The sequence below is a fragment of the Symphalangus syndactylus genome, chromosome 6 (assembly GCF_028878055.3).
Source record: "Symphalangus syndactylus isolate Jambi chromosome 6, NHGRI_mSymSyn1-v2.1_pri, whole genome shotgun sequence".
NCBI classification, from domain to species: Eukaryota; Metazoa; Chordata; class Mammalia; order Primates; family Hylobatidae; genus Symphalangus; species Symphalangus syndactylus.
Window position 1 is genome coordinate 23,209,356 of NC_072428.2, and position 15,357 is coordinate 23,224,712.

The following is a 15,357-nucleotide window of genomic DNA, read 5'->3' on the forward strand; positions in this document are numbered from 1 at the left end:
TTGCTAGATTTCTTCCTTCTTGAATGTATTATAATTTTGACACAGCAGACAGGCACTTGTTAGGCACTCAAGAAATACTTGTGGCATATCAACCATGAATATATTTACTGAGCAATGGTAGATGTTTTTTGACTCTGCAGAACTGTCTTTATTCAGTAAAGTACCATCAGTAGTGGGATAAAGCTTCAAAGTCAGAGTCAGGAGACACAGAGTTGTTTATATTCATCTCTGATGACTCTGGGCAAATCATCTCCTGTTACCTGGAAGGAAAACAAGCAAACAAAAAACCTTCTAGCCACCAAAACTCAAACTCAAAAGATGCCCAAATAGTAAAGTAAAACACTTTGAGGATACTGCGGAAAAGATTCAAAAAGAAACATTTTGGTTTTTAGTATTTATTTCCCTATTCTGTTGTACGAATAACACTGGCCATCCTTTATTGAGTTCCTACCAGGCACTGTGCTAGATAATTCATATATGTATATCATTTAGTCTAGTTAACAACAGTCCACAATATGTAATTTCTTAACAAAAAAAGATGTAGTATAAAAGTTGTTTTTTTAGCTAGGTGTGGTGGCGTATGCCTGTAGTCTCAGATACTTGGAAGGATCACTTGAGCCTAGGAATTGGAGGTCACAGTGAGCTGTGATCACGCCACTGTACTCCATCTAGCCTGGATGACAGAGCAAGACCCTGTCTCTAAAAAACATTTAAAAATAAATGAATAGGTCGGGTGTGGTGAATTACACCTGTAATCCCAGCACTTCGGGAAGCTGAGGCAGGCAGATCACCCGAGGCCAGGAGTTTTGAGACCAGCCTGGCCAACATGGCGAAACCCTGTCTCTACTAAATATATAAAAAATTAGCTGGGTGTGGTGGCAGGTGCCTGTAATTCCAGCTACTGGGGAGGCTGAGGCAGGAGAATCGCTTGAACCCTGGAGGTGGAGGCTGTAGTGAGCCAAGATTGTGCCATTGTACTCCAGCCTGGGCAAAAAGAGCGAAACTCTGCCTCAAAAAAAAAAAAAATAATAAAGTAAATAAATAAATAAAAATAAATAAATACATCACTAAAAATTGGCTTAAGAAAGAAATATGCAATTATGTGTCATGTAAATTATGATAGAATTAGATATCATAGGTATAAATCAGTAATTTTAATATTTCAGAAAAATAGAGCATTCTATTTACCTAAATAATATAAAAGAATAAAACTTAAATATGATTTTGTATTTCAGCTTAATGGTTCTACATTCTGGGAAAAAGACTTAACTCCAAAAAATGAGATAGTGGGGCATTTAATATTCCTCATCAATCTTAAATTGCTTTCCCTGATTTTTTTTTAGAATAATTACTAGTATGTGGTTTTATTTTTTTAAAAGGAGGATATCTGGTGTTAGCATTATCGTCTTCCAAAATCAGTGTCTTAGATGATTCTTTCATTCATCTGTCCATGTACCCATCCGTGAAATATTTATTCATTACCTTCTGGTTACTAGGGTCTGGGAATACAAAGATGAATAGGATTCAGAAGAACGTTTTTGTGGGGGAATCCAATGTGTAAATATAATTGCATCATCATTTGATGTTTCATTGTAGCATAGTTCTGAGGTTAGGTGTATAATCTTAAACTTCAGTTTTCTCATCTGCAGAATGGTCATAATAAGAATACCTTTCATAGGACTGTTGAGAGGGTAAATGAGTTTTTGCATGTGTTTCACTTATATATAGAATGTTGTGATTATTCCTTAAATGTTAACTATTTATGATGAGGGTGGTGATCATTAAAAATGTGCTAAATACTGTAATAGATTCCTGAATGAAGTACTGTGGAAGCACAGAGAAGAGAGTATAATTTAAGTTATAGAGCTATGCTGCACAATTATGGTAGTCACTAGACTATTAGGTATTGAGCACTTGAAATGTGGCTAGCCTGGGCTGGGTGTGGTGGCTCACACCTGTAATCCCAGCACTTGGGGAGGCCGAGGCAGGCAGATCACGAGGTGAGGAGTTCCAGACCAGCCTGGCCAATATGGTGAAACCCCATCTCTACTAAAAATATAAAAACTAGCCAGGCATGGTGGCATGCACCTGTAGTCCCAGCTACTCGGGAGGCTGAGGCAGAAGAATCGCTTGAACCTGGGAGACAGATGTTGCAGTGAGCTGTTATTGCGCCACTGCACTCCAGCCTGGGTGACAGAGCGAGACTCCATCTCAAAAAAGAAAAAAGAAATGTGGCTAGGCCAAAATGAGTTGTGGTGTAAGTGTGTAAATACATACCAGATTTCAAAGACTTAGTACAAAAAAAAGTAAACTATCGTAACAATTTTTTATATTGATTACATGTGGAAATAAGATTTGGATGTATTAGGTTGATTAAATATATTAATTTCACCTGTTTTTACCCATTTTATTAAATTCCATATGTGGCTTGTATTATATTGCTGATGGACAGCAGTGTTCTAGAGGGTGTCATAGAGAAGGGCATATGAGTTGGATTTTGAGAGATGAGTGGTAGTTAGCCAGGTAAAGAAAGATAAATGCATTATTCCGGGCAGAGAGCACAACACGTAGGCAGGCAGTGTGAAAGTTCTGTGGAATGGTAAAAAGTGTGTCTGGAGCAAAGCTTGGGATAAAACAGAAAAAGATAAAATGTAAGATTTGTTTAACATTTTTTAAAGTATAATATGTTAAATTGAAGATAGAAGCCAAAAAAATAGCGCCATCTTCTTTGGTCTAATGTATTTAATTTATTGGCTTTATTTTGCATATGGACATGTAATAAACTGAATAACTACTCTCAGGTAGTAAAAGACAACTCCTCTGCTGGGTTAATTTTTCTTTTGAACAGCTTTATTGAAGTATAATTTGTATACTGTAAGTCCATCCATTAGGTGTACAATTCAGTGGTTGTTAGTAATAGATTCAATGGTTGTTGTTACTGTTAGATTCTTAAGTTTTAAAAGATAACTTAGAGTTTAGCAAGAAGTGTCATTTTCCTACTTCCAGATATAGAGGACCTCCTGAGACTCTTAAAATTTAATACACCTCTGTCAACAATTCTTAATTCATTTACATTTCCATATTTACCTGCCAACCTAGATATTCTGCCTCTGCAAGAGTTAAAGTAGCTAAATATAGCATAGTCCTGGTGCCTCAAAATAAGAAACTCAATTATTTCTAAGTTTGAGTTTGCCATCCTTCCACGTTCAATGTATTTAAAAAACAGCACTAGTCTGACTAATGTCAGCAGATATGTACTTGTCATTATTTTTAAAAGGCAAATGGGATACCTGGTTCAGACAGCACTGTTATAAATGGTTTTGCATTAGAACTGCAGTATAGTAGAGGAGGGCTGAACTAGAAGGGAAAAAAACATGGCTTCCAGTTACTGCTCTGCTACTCAATCACCAAGAGCCAGATCAAATCTCTTAATCTTTCTAAAGCTCAAGTTTCCTCATCTATAAAAATCAAGTGTGATAATAGTTAAACCTTTCTGCATAGGATTTTTATAAGGATGAAGTGAGATAATGCATATGAAAATATTGTTGCATCGTACAAGTGAATTAAAAAAAAAACATTTAAAATCTTTTTCAATATCCTAGAGGACAATAATACCCGAGTTTTGTTTGAACGAGTTTTAACATCTGGAAGCCTTCCTCCTGAGAAGTCTGGGTAAGCCATTGTGAAAAGCTGTTGATCAGGTTCTAAAGACAGCTTTCTTACCTGAATTGTGGTCTATGGGGTGAATGTTTGCTTGAGTATGAGTTTCAAGAGAAATTTCCTTTCCTTCTCAAGATTTCTTTTACCTATCAGCAATACTTTTATACCTGTTTAAGATTATTTTTAAATTTCTGCACAGTGATTAGAATTGTTTTTAAGAGATGCCATAGCAATTTATTATCATCTTTCTTGTTTACTATATATCCCTAACCAGAAACTGTGGCTCATGCGTGTAATCCCAGCATTTTGGGAGGCCAAGGTGGAGATGACTTTAGCCCAGGAGTTTGAGACCAGCCTGGGCAACATAGTGAGACCTGATCTATACAAAAACTGTTAAAAATTAGCTGGGTGTGGTGGTGCATGCCTGTCGTCCCAGATACTGGGAGGTGGAGGTGGGTGCTGGAGGACTGCTTGAGCCCAGGAGGTTGAGGCTCCAGTGAGCTATGATCACAAACCTCTGCACTCCAGCCTGGGTGACAGAGTGAGACTCTGTCTCAAAAAAAAAAAAAAAAAAAAAACACCATATCTCTCTCTCTCTCTCTCTCTCTCTCATCCCTAGAAATTGATATTAACATGTTAAGAGAGGCATTCTGTAGTTTTCACCTCCCTTACTCAAAAGCAAAGACTCTTGTATATTCAAAGTTTGTTTTACATATTATGTCTCTGACTTACGGTTTTCTCTGTTAGTTTTACCATACAGAGGAACACTTGTCAAGTGGTACAGTGGACATATTATAGTAAGGCTTTGGAGTCTTGGGTTCAATATCCAGTTAGAGGGCAAATTTCATAGATATACCAATCTTCACTTTCTTATTAACAATAATGTCTACTAGTGTAGGATTTTTTGTGATAGCCACATATCTGGTATATGAGAGGCACTTAATATATTACTTTAGTACAAAGGTGCATAGTGACATTTAAGTAGTCTCAGAGCATTAATTTTAGCTGTTAGAACAATGATGAGGCACCAGTTTTTCCCCAGTGATCCACATTAATGGGAAACAGTAGAGTAATCATATTAGATTTTGGAGTATATTTCTATTCATATATTAGATGAAGAATGTATTCTACCTTATAATTCCTGCCACTTAAAATGAAGCCACATTATTCAGGAGAAATTAGAAATCTGTCTAGGTTCCTTTTCCAACTTTTCCACCTAGAGTTTATCCTCTCTAAGGTAAGTCTCTCATGTTGACCACAAAGAAGCAGCTGCTATACTAAATAAGTACAAACTCAAAAATGGGCTTAAATACTGAAGTGATAGGTTTATAATCTACTTTGAAATACTTAAGCAAAAATAAGATGAAGCAAATATGGCAAAATATTAGCAATATAGGTAGTGGTATATAGGTATTCATTATACTATTTTAGTTTTCTATAGTTTAAAAATCTTTATAATAAAAAGTCACTTTTTATAACTTAAGGGAAAAAGAGAGAGCTTAAGGCATTTTTGTAAATGAACTCCCTGCCCTAAACCCAGAATAATTAAAGTATTGATTGTATTTCTTTTCTTGCAGAGAAATCTGGGCCCGATTTCTAGCATTTGAAAGTAATATTGGTGATCTAGCTAGTATACTCAAAGTGGAGAAAAGACGGTTTACAGCATTCAAAGAAGAGTATGAAGGGAAAGAAACGGCTTTACTAGTAGATAGATACAAGTTCATGGATTTATATCCTTGCTCTGCAAGTGAATTAAAAGCACTTGGTTATAAGGTATGTACTTAGGATCAAGATGTGGAGTCTCCTCACTTTTCCAGTGTTTTAGAAGAGTTCATTGATAACCTGCACTCTAAATTCTGAAATGTGAATTAATCTAGTTTTAGAATAGATTTGCAGGAAGCAAGAAAAAAGTTTAGAGATTTTCCTTGGGTTTAGGAAATGCTGAGTGTCAAAGTAGCTGAACAAAATGAGAATTGAAATGGGATTTAATAGTTTCATTCTGTCCCTGAAATTGTCAGTGCTTTGTATCTTATATCTGGTGGGCAAGATGGAGGGGGTGTGGAGGGAAGAAAAACAAAAGAAAATCTGAATGTCATCTTAGGTATTACTTTTTTTTCCTAAAAGTTCTTATCAAATTGATAAATATGTTTTGACGGATCTTAAACCAAATGTAGTTCCTGTTGCATATTTTGTAAGATATAATGAAGAAATATTACAGCTTGTTAAATCCATAAAGTTCCTTGAGGGATTTGTATTCTTAAAACATCACTCCTTCAGTGGCCCTTGGGGGAATTAGCTCATCTATGAATAGAACTCTTCTATAGAGACTACTGAGTCATAAGAAAACAAATCTGGCACCTGAACCTGTTCAGGCCACAGGGAGAGATTAATATTTACAAAGCCCCAGAAACAGCCCTTGCTGAGAAAACCACTGTTATATCATCTCTTAATCTTTCTGTGACATGTGAACAAAGACTAAGATGGAAATTCACAGAGAAGTCCTTGGTTGATCTCTTTAAGCCAACCACCATTCCACCGTTAGGATGTTCCTGACCATCATTCTCCTTTTTCTCACTGCCCTCTTTTAGCCTGGGTCTTGCTCTGTCTGATCCAGATAAAATATTTTGAGAAAAAACTACCCATAATTGATATTCAGACATTTTTGTTAATGGAAGCCCTATTTCTGTGCCAGATGCAGATTCCTGGTATGAACCATAGGATTACTGCTCGGAGATAAGTAGTTTCTGCTTCTAGTTTTAACTACTTCTCAATGAAAACTCAAAGATATTTTAAGACTACAGTAAGGCCAGACGCGGTGGCTCACGCGTGTAATCCCAGCACTTTGGGGGGCCGAGGCAGGCGGATCACAAGGTCAGGAGATCGAGACCATCCTGGCTAACACAGTGAAACCCCGTCTCTACTAAAAATACAAAAAATTAGCCGGGCGAGGTGGCGGGCGCCTGTAGTCCCAGCTACGTGGGAGGCTGAGGCAGGAGAATGGCGTGAACCCGGGAGGCAGAGCCTGCAGTGAGCTGAGATCGCGCCACTGCACTCCAACCTGGGCGACAGCGAGACTCCGTCTCAAAAAAAAAAAAAAAAAAAAAAAGACTACAGTAAATCCTCATTTAACATCATTGATAGGTTCTTAGAAACTTTGACTTTAAGTTAAATGATATACAGCAGGTCCTCAAATAACGTTTTTGTGTTTAACATGGTTTTGTTATAACCTTGATAAGAAAAAAATTGGTTTTGCTATACATTGTTTCTCTCTCCTTTTTTTTTTTTTTTGAGATGGTCTCACTCTGTCGCCCAGGCTGGAGTGCAATGGTGAGATCATGGCTCACTGCAGCCTCGATCTCCCTGGGCTCAGGTGATCTCCTGTTCAGCCTCCCAAGTAGCTGGGATTACAGGCAAATGCCACCACACCTGGCTAATTTTTGTATTTTTTTGTGGAGATGGGGTTTCACCATGTTGCCCGGGCTGGCCTCAAACTCCTAGGCTCAAGGGATCCACTTGCCTTGGCCTCCCAAAGTGCTGGGATTACAGGCAGCAGCCAACACGCCTAGCCCATCATTTCTCTAAAAGTTGCAGTTTCCTAGAACTTATACAATACTAAGTGAGGGATTTACTGTACTTTGTGCAATTGCTAGAAAAAGCTATTTCAACTTTTCCAAGATGAAAATGAAAATTAAGGCAGTTAATTAAAATAAAGGTCTGCCAGGCACAGTGGCACAGGCCTATAATCCCAGCACTTTGGGAGGCTGAGGCAGGCGATCACTTGAGCCCAGGAGTTTAAGACCAGCCTGGGAAACATGATGAAATCCCATCTCTACCAAAAAAAGAGAGAAAAATACAAAAATTAGCCAGGTGTGGTGGCACCTGCCTGTGGTCCCAGCTATTCGGGAGGCCAAGGTGAGCCCAGGAGGGAAGCTGAGGCTACTTTAGTGAGCCGTGATCAAGCCACTGCACTCCAGCCTGGGTGAGAGAGCGAGACTCCATCTCAAAAAAAAAAAAAAAAAAAAAAGAAAAAAAAAAGAAAAAAATAAATAAAAAATACAAATAAACAGAAAAGAAAGATCTTATAGTGGCCAGGTGTGGTGGCTCACACCTGTAATCCCAGCACTTTGGGAGGCCAAGGCAGGTGGATCATATGAGTTCAGGAGTTTGAGACCAGCCTGGCCAACATGGTGAAACCCCATCTCTACTAAAATACAAAAATTAGCCGGGCTTGGTGGCGGGCATCTGTAATCCCAGCTACTTGGGAGGCTGAGGCAGGAGAATTGCCTGAACCCGGGAGGTTGTAGTGAGCTGAGATAGCACCACTGTACTCCAGCCTGGGTGACAGAGTGAGACTCTGTCTCAAAAAAAAAAAAAAAAAAAAAAAAAAAAAAGAGTAAGTATTCAGGAGTAGAACTACTTCCTGAATATGATGTTTTCCATCTTATATTTCTATTTCTACTCTTCTGTTTTTTGGGGAAGGATTAATGTGCTTCTGTGTGTAATGGTGGGTGGTATGGTATATATGTATCTGTGTGAGAAAGATTTTTAAAAAGTGATACCCAATGTGTCTACCATTTAGATTTGCTTATATAATTAATACCAGATGTCACCAACTGCATTTCAACAAATTTTGAGAAAGTGGAATGCTTGTATATCCTTTGATGGTGGCAAAAAGGGGTTCTTTTGTTTCTAGACAGACAGAGTAACACTGGGTTGCCTGGAGCAGAGGAGCTCCTCTGAGATAGGGCCTCTGTTCATAGGTGACTGTATTGCTCCTTTTGGCATATCTCGTCTCAGCCCTGGCAGGGCAATGCTAGTGTACTGAAAAGAAGACTGTGGATGGATTTGAGGTCAGAGAGGCCTGCCCTCCCAATCCTCCTCTATTTCTTATTAGCTGTGTGACCTGGGAAATATCAAAACCTTTGTGAGCTTCAGTCCTTTCTATAAAATGGAGATGTTACTATTTGCCTCATTAAAAACAGAATGGCTAAAATTGCCTGATGAATAGTGTCTGCTCAGTAAATATTCCTTGTCCCCTGTAATAAATAGTACATTGGAAATAATTTTTCATTGCATTAGCAAAATCGTAACTGGTGTGATGCCTTCACAAAACAGGACATCACTTAATCCAGCTTCTTCATTTAATGAAACTGATGTTCAATTCTAATGGAAGGGAGGTGTCAGAAGATCTAAAATCTTGAATTTTCCTCCAAATTATCCTGGCCTCTACTTGGTTCCTAGTCTTACGACTACCCAAAAAAGCTTGTATCTGTCCTACAAATTTCTACCTGGCAACACTAAGTTTAATGACTTTTAACTTGTGTGGGGTAAAGTTATAATACACTGAGTCTTAGAACCAAATAGCTTTCCTTGTTGAGTAACAATCTTTACCATCATTAGAGTCCTTGCTTATCCGTCTCCATTTTCTTTCTGTGGTTTTAACCCAGATATTGAAACTGTATCCTCAAGGTTATGAATTGCATGATTATTCTCTAGTAGTCCCTTTTTCAGGTTTGGGATTCTTCTGTTCTGCATTTTCAGGATGTCTCCCGTGCTAAGCTAGCAGCTATAATTCCAGACCCAGTTGTAGCTCCTTCTATAGTGCCTGTTCTGAAAGATGAAGTGGATAGAAAACCAGAATACCCTAAACCAGACACTCAGCAGATGATTCCATTTCAGCCACGACATTTAGCACGTAAGCCATGACTTTAGATCCAGTACTGAGACCTTGGTTTGTTTGTTGAAGTGTGGGGGTGAAGTGACATGGCCTCTCAATTGTGGGTTAATTATTAGACTTAGGGTCACTATGACAAGTGATTTAGCTTTAATCTTTGAACCAGATTAACTAAGAATGTCCTAAAAACAAAACTTCAATGATCCAGATTCCAGGAACCCATTTTGGCAGTAATACTTGGTTTTCAGAAATGCTGCTTTGGCCAGGTGCAGTGGTTTACACTTATAATCCCGGCACTTTGGGAGGCCAAGGCAGGTGGATCACCTGAGGTCAGGAGTTCGAGACCAGCCTGACCAACATGGTGAAACCCTGTCTTGACTAAAAATACAAAAATTTTCTGGGCATGGTGGCACACACATGTAATCCCAGCTACTTGGGAGGCTGAGGCAGGAGAATCACTTGAACCCGGGAGGTGGAGGTTGCAGTGAGCCAAAATCGTGCCATTGCACTCCAGCCTAGGCAACAAGAGCGAAACTCTGTATCAAAAAAAAAAAAAAAAAAAAAAAAGGAATGCTGCTATGTGCAGATTACCTGAACAGCTGGTGGAAACTTTCTTCACTGATACGATTTGGTTTCTTTACTTACTAATGGTTAGTAGCCTCTCTAGATTCTTTTTGAACAAGGCCCTTCTGATTAAATATGCTGTTGAATAATTGACTTGAAACAGGATTGCTAAACAAATAACTTGTGTAACTCAGAAACACTCTTTGACAAAAACTGACTTTAGTTCAGTCCCTGGTTGTCTTATACAAAGTCACTTGTCTACTTCTCTGCCTCCCAGTGGCCATGGCATTGAGACTGCTCTGTCTCACCCACTTTGGTAAAGTCCTAGAAGTATTTTCAGTGTCCAGAACAAAGCAGCAGACATGGAAGATCTTTATGTGCAAGTCACTTGATTTTAGCTCTGTGTAGAAGTTCTTCCATTCCACTGGATTCACACTTTTCTTTTTCTCACAGCTCCAGGTTTACACCCTGTACCTGGTGGAGTGTTCCCAGTCCCTCCTGCAGCTGTTGTTTTAATGAAACTTCTCCCTCCTCCTATCTGTTTCCAGGTTTGTTCACTTATTTTCGTGGTAGATATTGGCTCTGTGGGTCACAGTAATTGTGTATAAAGTTACTACTACTTTAACTTGTCAGATTACTGGGATTAAAATTTATTCATGTCAAAATAGGGTCCTTTCGTACAAGTGGATGAACTGATGGAAATTTTCCGAAGATGCAAGATACCAAATAGTAAGTAACAGAAGCTCCATTTCAGAGTGTCATTCCACATTGTTGTCTCATAGGCAGTAGAGATTATTATTCTCTGCCACTGAAGTTTTTGAAACCAGCCAGCCAATTTGAAGTGCAGTGAAACCCAGGAGTTATCCAAACCTCTTTGGCAGAGAGAGGCTTATTCACATTGAATTCCACTAAGTAAAATGTCATAAAAGTTTATCTTTCCTATTCATGTGAACATGCACTATCAGACTTGGCTTATGAAAATTATTAGTTTTAACAGCAGCTTTTGTCTTTTTAATTATTTAGTATCAGTAGTACTATCCCATGTTTTGCTAAAATAGTAGGCTATGAAATGAACTATAAAGTATCCACAGTTGAACATACATACCCTTTCATAGTGGAATATGTTTTTACGTTTTGTTGTTTTATTTTAATAGCTGTTGAGGAAGCTGTGAGGATCATTACTGGTGGGGTCCCAGAGCTAGCTGTAGAAGGCAACGGCCCCGTGGAAAGTAATGCAGTACTCACCAAGGCCGTCAAAAGGCCCAACGAGGATTCAGATGAAGATGAAGAAAAGGGAGCTGTTGTCCCCCCTGTTCATGACATTTACAGAGCACGGCAGCAGAAGCGGATTCGGTAGGGCTTAAACGCCTCTGCAGAAAACTCCTGTCCAGGATTCCTTTTGCCTCAAGTCGTATGTTTAAAAGAGACAACGCTTTGTTACAAGGTTCTTGGAAACAAAGTTGTATTGTCATTGGTGCCTCTATCATATGGTTCTTGAGAAAAAACAAACCAACCTGTGTGAATTGTAGAATATGGAACAGACCTATGCTCTAAGCAAAATTAGGTTTTCAAAAATGTGAGAACAGTACAAAATGGCAGAACCACATTTTGTTCCCTCTTCAAGGGTGTCTTGTATGTGCCGCTTGAAGATTTGTGAGTTTTTCAACAGTTTTATTTTAAAAACTGGATGGCTTATGATTGTAAAGCATTTTATCACATTTTCTGAAAACAATTGTTCTTGGTTTGCTTATGTAGAGTCCTGCCTTATTGTTTGTTTTTATTTATGGCAGAATGTACGAAATCCGTTTTGTAGTTTCAAATTTTAAAAGTCCTTTAAAAAATAAAAGGATTCAGAAACATCACGCTTCCCCTGCTTCTTTCAGATTTATTTACAATAACTACTTATTTTATATTATTTATCCAATACCATTTAAAAATAAATGTCAGTACAAGGAAAAGTCATCTTGTATTTACTAAATGTATTAATCACATACTGTTTCCTGGTCTTTTTTGGTGCCAACTAAAAACATTTTTAAGAGGCAAATTAAACATTTTAGAAATCCTCAAATATGAATGCATTTGCTCCCCAGCAAATCTGAGGCAGATTGAGATCCTGTTAATACTTTTGTCTCTCTTGAAAGCAACCTAAGTATGGAAATTCCTTTAACCACCTGCTGTCTTGTTCTCACATAGAGTATCTCTTTTCTAAAATACTTGGGACCAGAAGTGTTCAGGATTTTGGATTTGTTCAGATTTCAGAATATTTGCATCATACTTACCAGTTCACCATCCCTAATCCAAGAGTCCAAATTCCAAACAACTCCACTAAGCATTTTCTTTGTGCGTCATGTTGGCACCCAAAAGGTTTTGGATTTTGGAACATGTTGGATTTTAGATTTTCAGATTAGGGATACTCAACTTGTATATTTTCAAAGGGGCCCAGTGCTCAAGAACATTTTTTTTTTTGCATGAGCTAAACATAGATAACATTAAGGAAAATGACATCTATTTAACTAAATTCTAATTACAGTGAGCAAAACCTTGTCATGCAAATGAAGTCCAAAGAACTCGACTTTGCTCTTTGGTAACAACATTGCCTCCTCTTCTCATTACTAGTTAACAACTAAAAAGCAGGAAGGAAGCAAAAAGGAGGGGAGGACAAGTATGATTATAATGAAATGATCTTACATGTTAGAAACAAATTAGATAGTTTAGAATTTGAATTCAGATGTGATTAAATAATCTGACATTTAAAATCAGCTTCAAATGTCCCATAAAAGTCTTACTTGTAAAAAAAGGTTATGCTAAATCATTTACTCATAAATTTATTTGTAGCAAGGTTATATAAATTGGTCAAAAGTGTGTTTAGTTTCCAGTATTTTCCCATTAAAGCTAAAATCGCCTCTCAAAACGAAGTCAGCTGCCTCTAATTCAGACTTTCTTATCCTTTCAAGCATCACTTTCAAGCTGTGAGTTTTTTTTAAAATATCAGTTACCATCAAAACTTAAGACACAAGTAGGCCAGGTGCGGTGGCTCATGCCTGTAAATCCCAACAAACACTTTGGAAGGCCGAGGCAGGCAGATTATTTGAGGCCAGGAGTTCAAGACCAGCCTGGCCAACAAAGTGAAACCCCGTCTCTACTAAAAATACCAAAAAAATTAGCTGGGCGTGGTAGCCCAAGCCTATAATCCCAGCTACTTGGGAGGCGAAGGCAGAAGAATTGCTTGAACCTGTGAGGCGGAGGTTGCAGTGAGCCGAGGTAGCGCCACTGCACTCCAGCCTGGGTGACAGAACAAGACTCTCTCCAAAAAAAAGACACAAGTAGTACCATACAGCATAGACTTTAAAATACAGAGGTGTAGGCGGGCACGGTGGCTCTTGCCTGTAATCCAGCACTTTGGGAGGCTGAAGATTACTTGAGGCCAGGAGTCCAAGGCCAGCTGGCCAACATAGTGAAACCCCATCTCTACTAAAAATACCAAAAAAGAAAAAAAAGTTAGCTGGGCATGGTAGCACAAGCCCGTAGCCCCAGTTACTCTGGAGGCTGTGGTGGGAGGATCACCTGAGCCCAGGAGGCCAAGGCTGCAGTGAGCCATGATTGCACCACTGTACTCCAGCCTGGGCAAAAGAGTGAGACCCTGCTTCAAAAAATAGAGAGGTGTAGACTTGTTCCTGAAGTGCCATTTTTGGTGGTTAGTGTCGGGGGTGAGCAGCGACTATCTGGGGCTGGTGGTGTGAGGGTAAGAAGAATTTACCAAGACAATTGTAGGTATAGAAAGGTAGATTAGAGAAGGTATGAAAATGCACTGCAAGGTTGGAACAGGCAAAGAAGGGGTTTGTCTGCAAAGAGACAAAGGCTTGCTGGGGATTTTATAGGATGGTGCTATGTGCTGAAGAGGGTTTTATGTACTACTGAGAATGCTAACATTGCAGTGAGCTAACTTGCAGGTGTCTGGTGATAAGCTGGGTGCAGTACTGCTACATGTCCTGGACCATGAAGAAAAGCAGACTCGTAATTTATCTGCTTTTCTCTGCTCCCACCAGCCTGACTCCCTTTCCCTAATTAGGACTCCACAGTTAGTGTTTTGAAGACAAACAGGCCAGGCGAGGTGGCGCACGCCTATAATCACAGCACTTTGGGAGGCCAAGGTAGGTGGATCACCTGAGGTCAGGAGTTCAAGACCAGCCTGACCAACACGGTAAAACGCTGTCTCTACTAAAAATACAAAATTAGCCGGGCATGGTGGCACATGCCTGCAATCCCAGCTACTTGGGAGGCTGAGGCAGGAGAATTGCTTGAACCTGGGAAGCAGATGTTGCAGTGAGCCGAGATCGCACCATTGCACTCCAGCCTGGGCATCAAGAGCGAAACTCTGTCTCAAAAAAACAAAAGAAGACAAAACAGTTTCAAATACCTGTACGTGATCTGCAAAAGTGTTCACATAGACAATAAAACAAAGCCATGCGAACATGGTGAAAAACCATTTTTTAGCATGTGCGCGCATGCGCGCGTGCACACCCGCACACACACACGGTGAAAAGTGTCTTTAATCACTTTATTAGTCCATTCCCACAATGCTATAAAGAAATACCTGTGACTGGGTAATTTTTAAAGAAAAGAGACTTAACTGGCTCATGGTTCTGTAGGCTGTACAGATAGAATAGTGGCATTTGCTTCTGGAGAAGCCTCAGGAAATGTATAATCACGGCAGAAGGTGAAGGGGAAGAGGGACGTTTTACACAGCCAGAGCAGGATGAAGAAAGGGGGGAGGTGCCACACAATTTTAAACAACCAGATTTCACGAGAACTCACTGTCATAAGAACAGCACCGAGGGGATGGTGCTAACCCATTCATGGGAACTTCACCCCCCTGGACCAATCACCTCCCACCAAGCCCTTCCTCCAACACTGGGGATTACAATTTGACATGAGATTTGGTGGGGACACAGATTCAAACCGTATCAATCATTGTTAAGGCTACTATGTATATTATTGTTCCTATTGCATTTATTTATAAGATTTTTTCCCCTAGAAATGATCAGCTCTTTGAGCATAAAAAGGATTCTCATTAGAAGAAAACATTTTCGAATGTTCTGCTATAGATATGTATGAATTTGTAGCTTTTAAGGTGATTCTGCCTGATATTTGATAATTCCTTTTGTTAAACAGTTCAACAAGCGGCATGATGTTAGACATCTGAACTTACCTTTGGAAATCTAATGTGCAGACTCACGGGATAGTCAGTCCTACAGTTCCAAGGACTCATTATCAGTATTGCTGGACCCAAAGAAAGTGCCAAAAGATATCCATCTTTTTCCTGTCTATAAAAGCAATGACAGCATCTCCTCAAGATTCTAGAACTAGACAAAAATTTCAAGGACTATATGTATGTCCTTCCTAAACAAAAATTCGTCAAACTCTGGCCTTTACCACTAAACTTCAAACAAGAGGTGGCC

The 15,357-nt window shown here is 39.1% G+C and overlaps 1 protein-coding gene across 2 annotated transcripts in view; it reads left to right on the forward strand.

The window, feature by feature from the left end:
• The window catches only part of CSTF3 (cleavage stimulation factor subunit 3), a 78,566-nt gene extending 66,806 nt beyond the window's left edge, over nucleotides 1-11,760 (forward strand). For both annotated transcript variants that reach the window (XM_055281977.2, XM_055281976.2), the window contains exons 16-21: nucleotides 3,603-3,672; nucleotides 5,238-5,433; nucleotides 9,202-9,355; nucleotides 10,352-10,446; nucleotides 10,567-10,627; nucleotides 11,053-11,760. In XM_055281977.2, the coding sequence (XP_055137952.1) occupies nucleotides 3,603-3,672; nucleotides 5,238-5,433; nucleotides 9,202-9,355; nucleotides 10,352-10,446; nucleotides 10,567-10,627; nucleotides 11,053-11,255 (779 nt within the window). In that variant the 3' untranslated portion in view covers nucleotides 11,256-11,760. The remainder of the gene's footprint in view (nucleotides 1-3,602; nucleotides 3,673-5,237; nucleotides 5,434-9,201; nucleotides 9,356-10,351; nucleotides 10,447-10,566; nucleotides 10,628-11,052) is intronic.
• The last annotated feature ends 3,597 nt before the right edge of the window (nucleotides 11,761-15,357 follow it).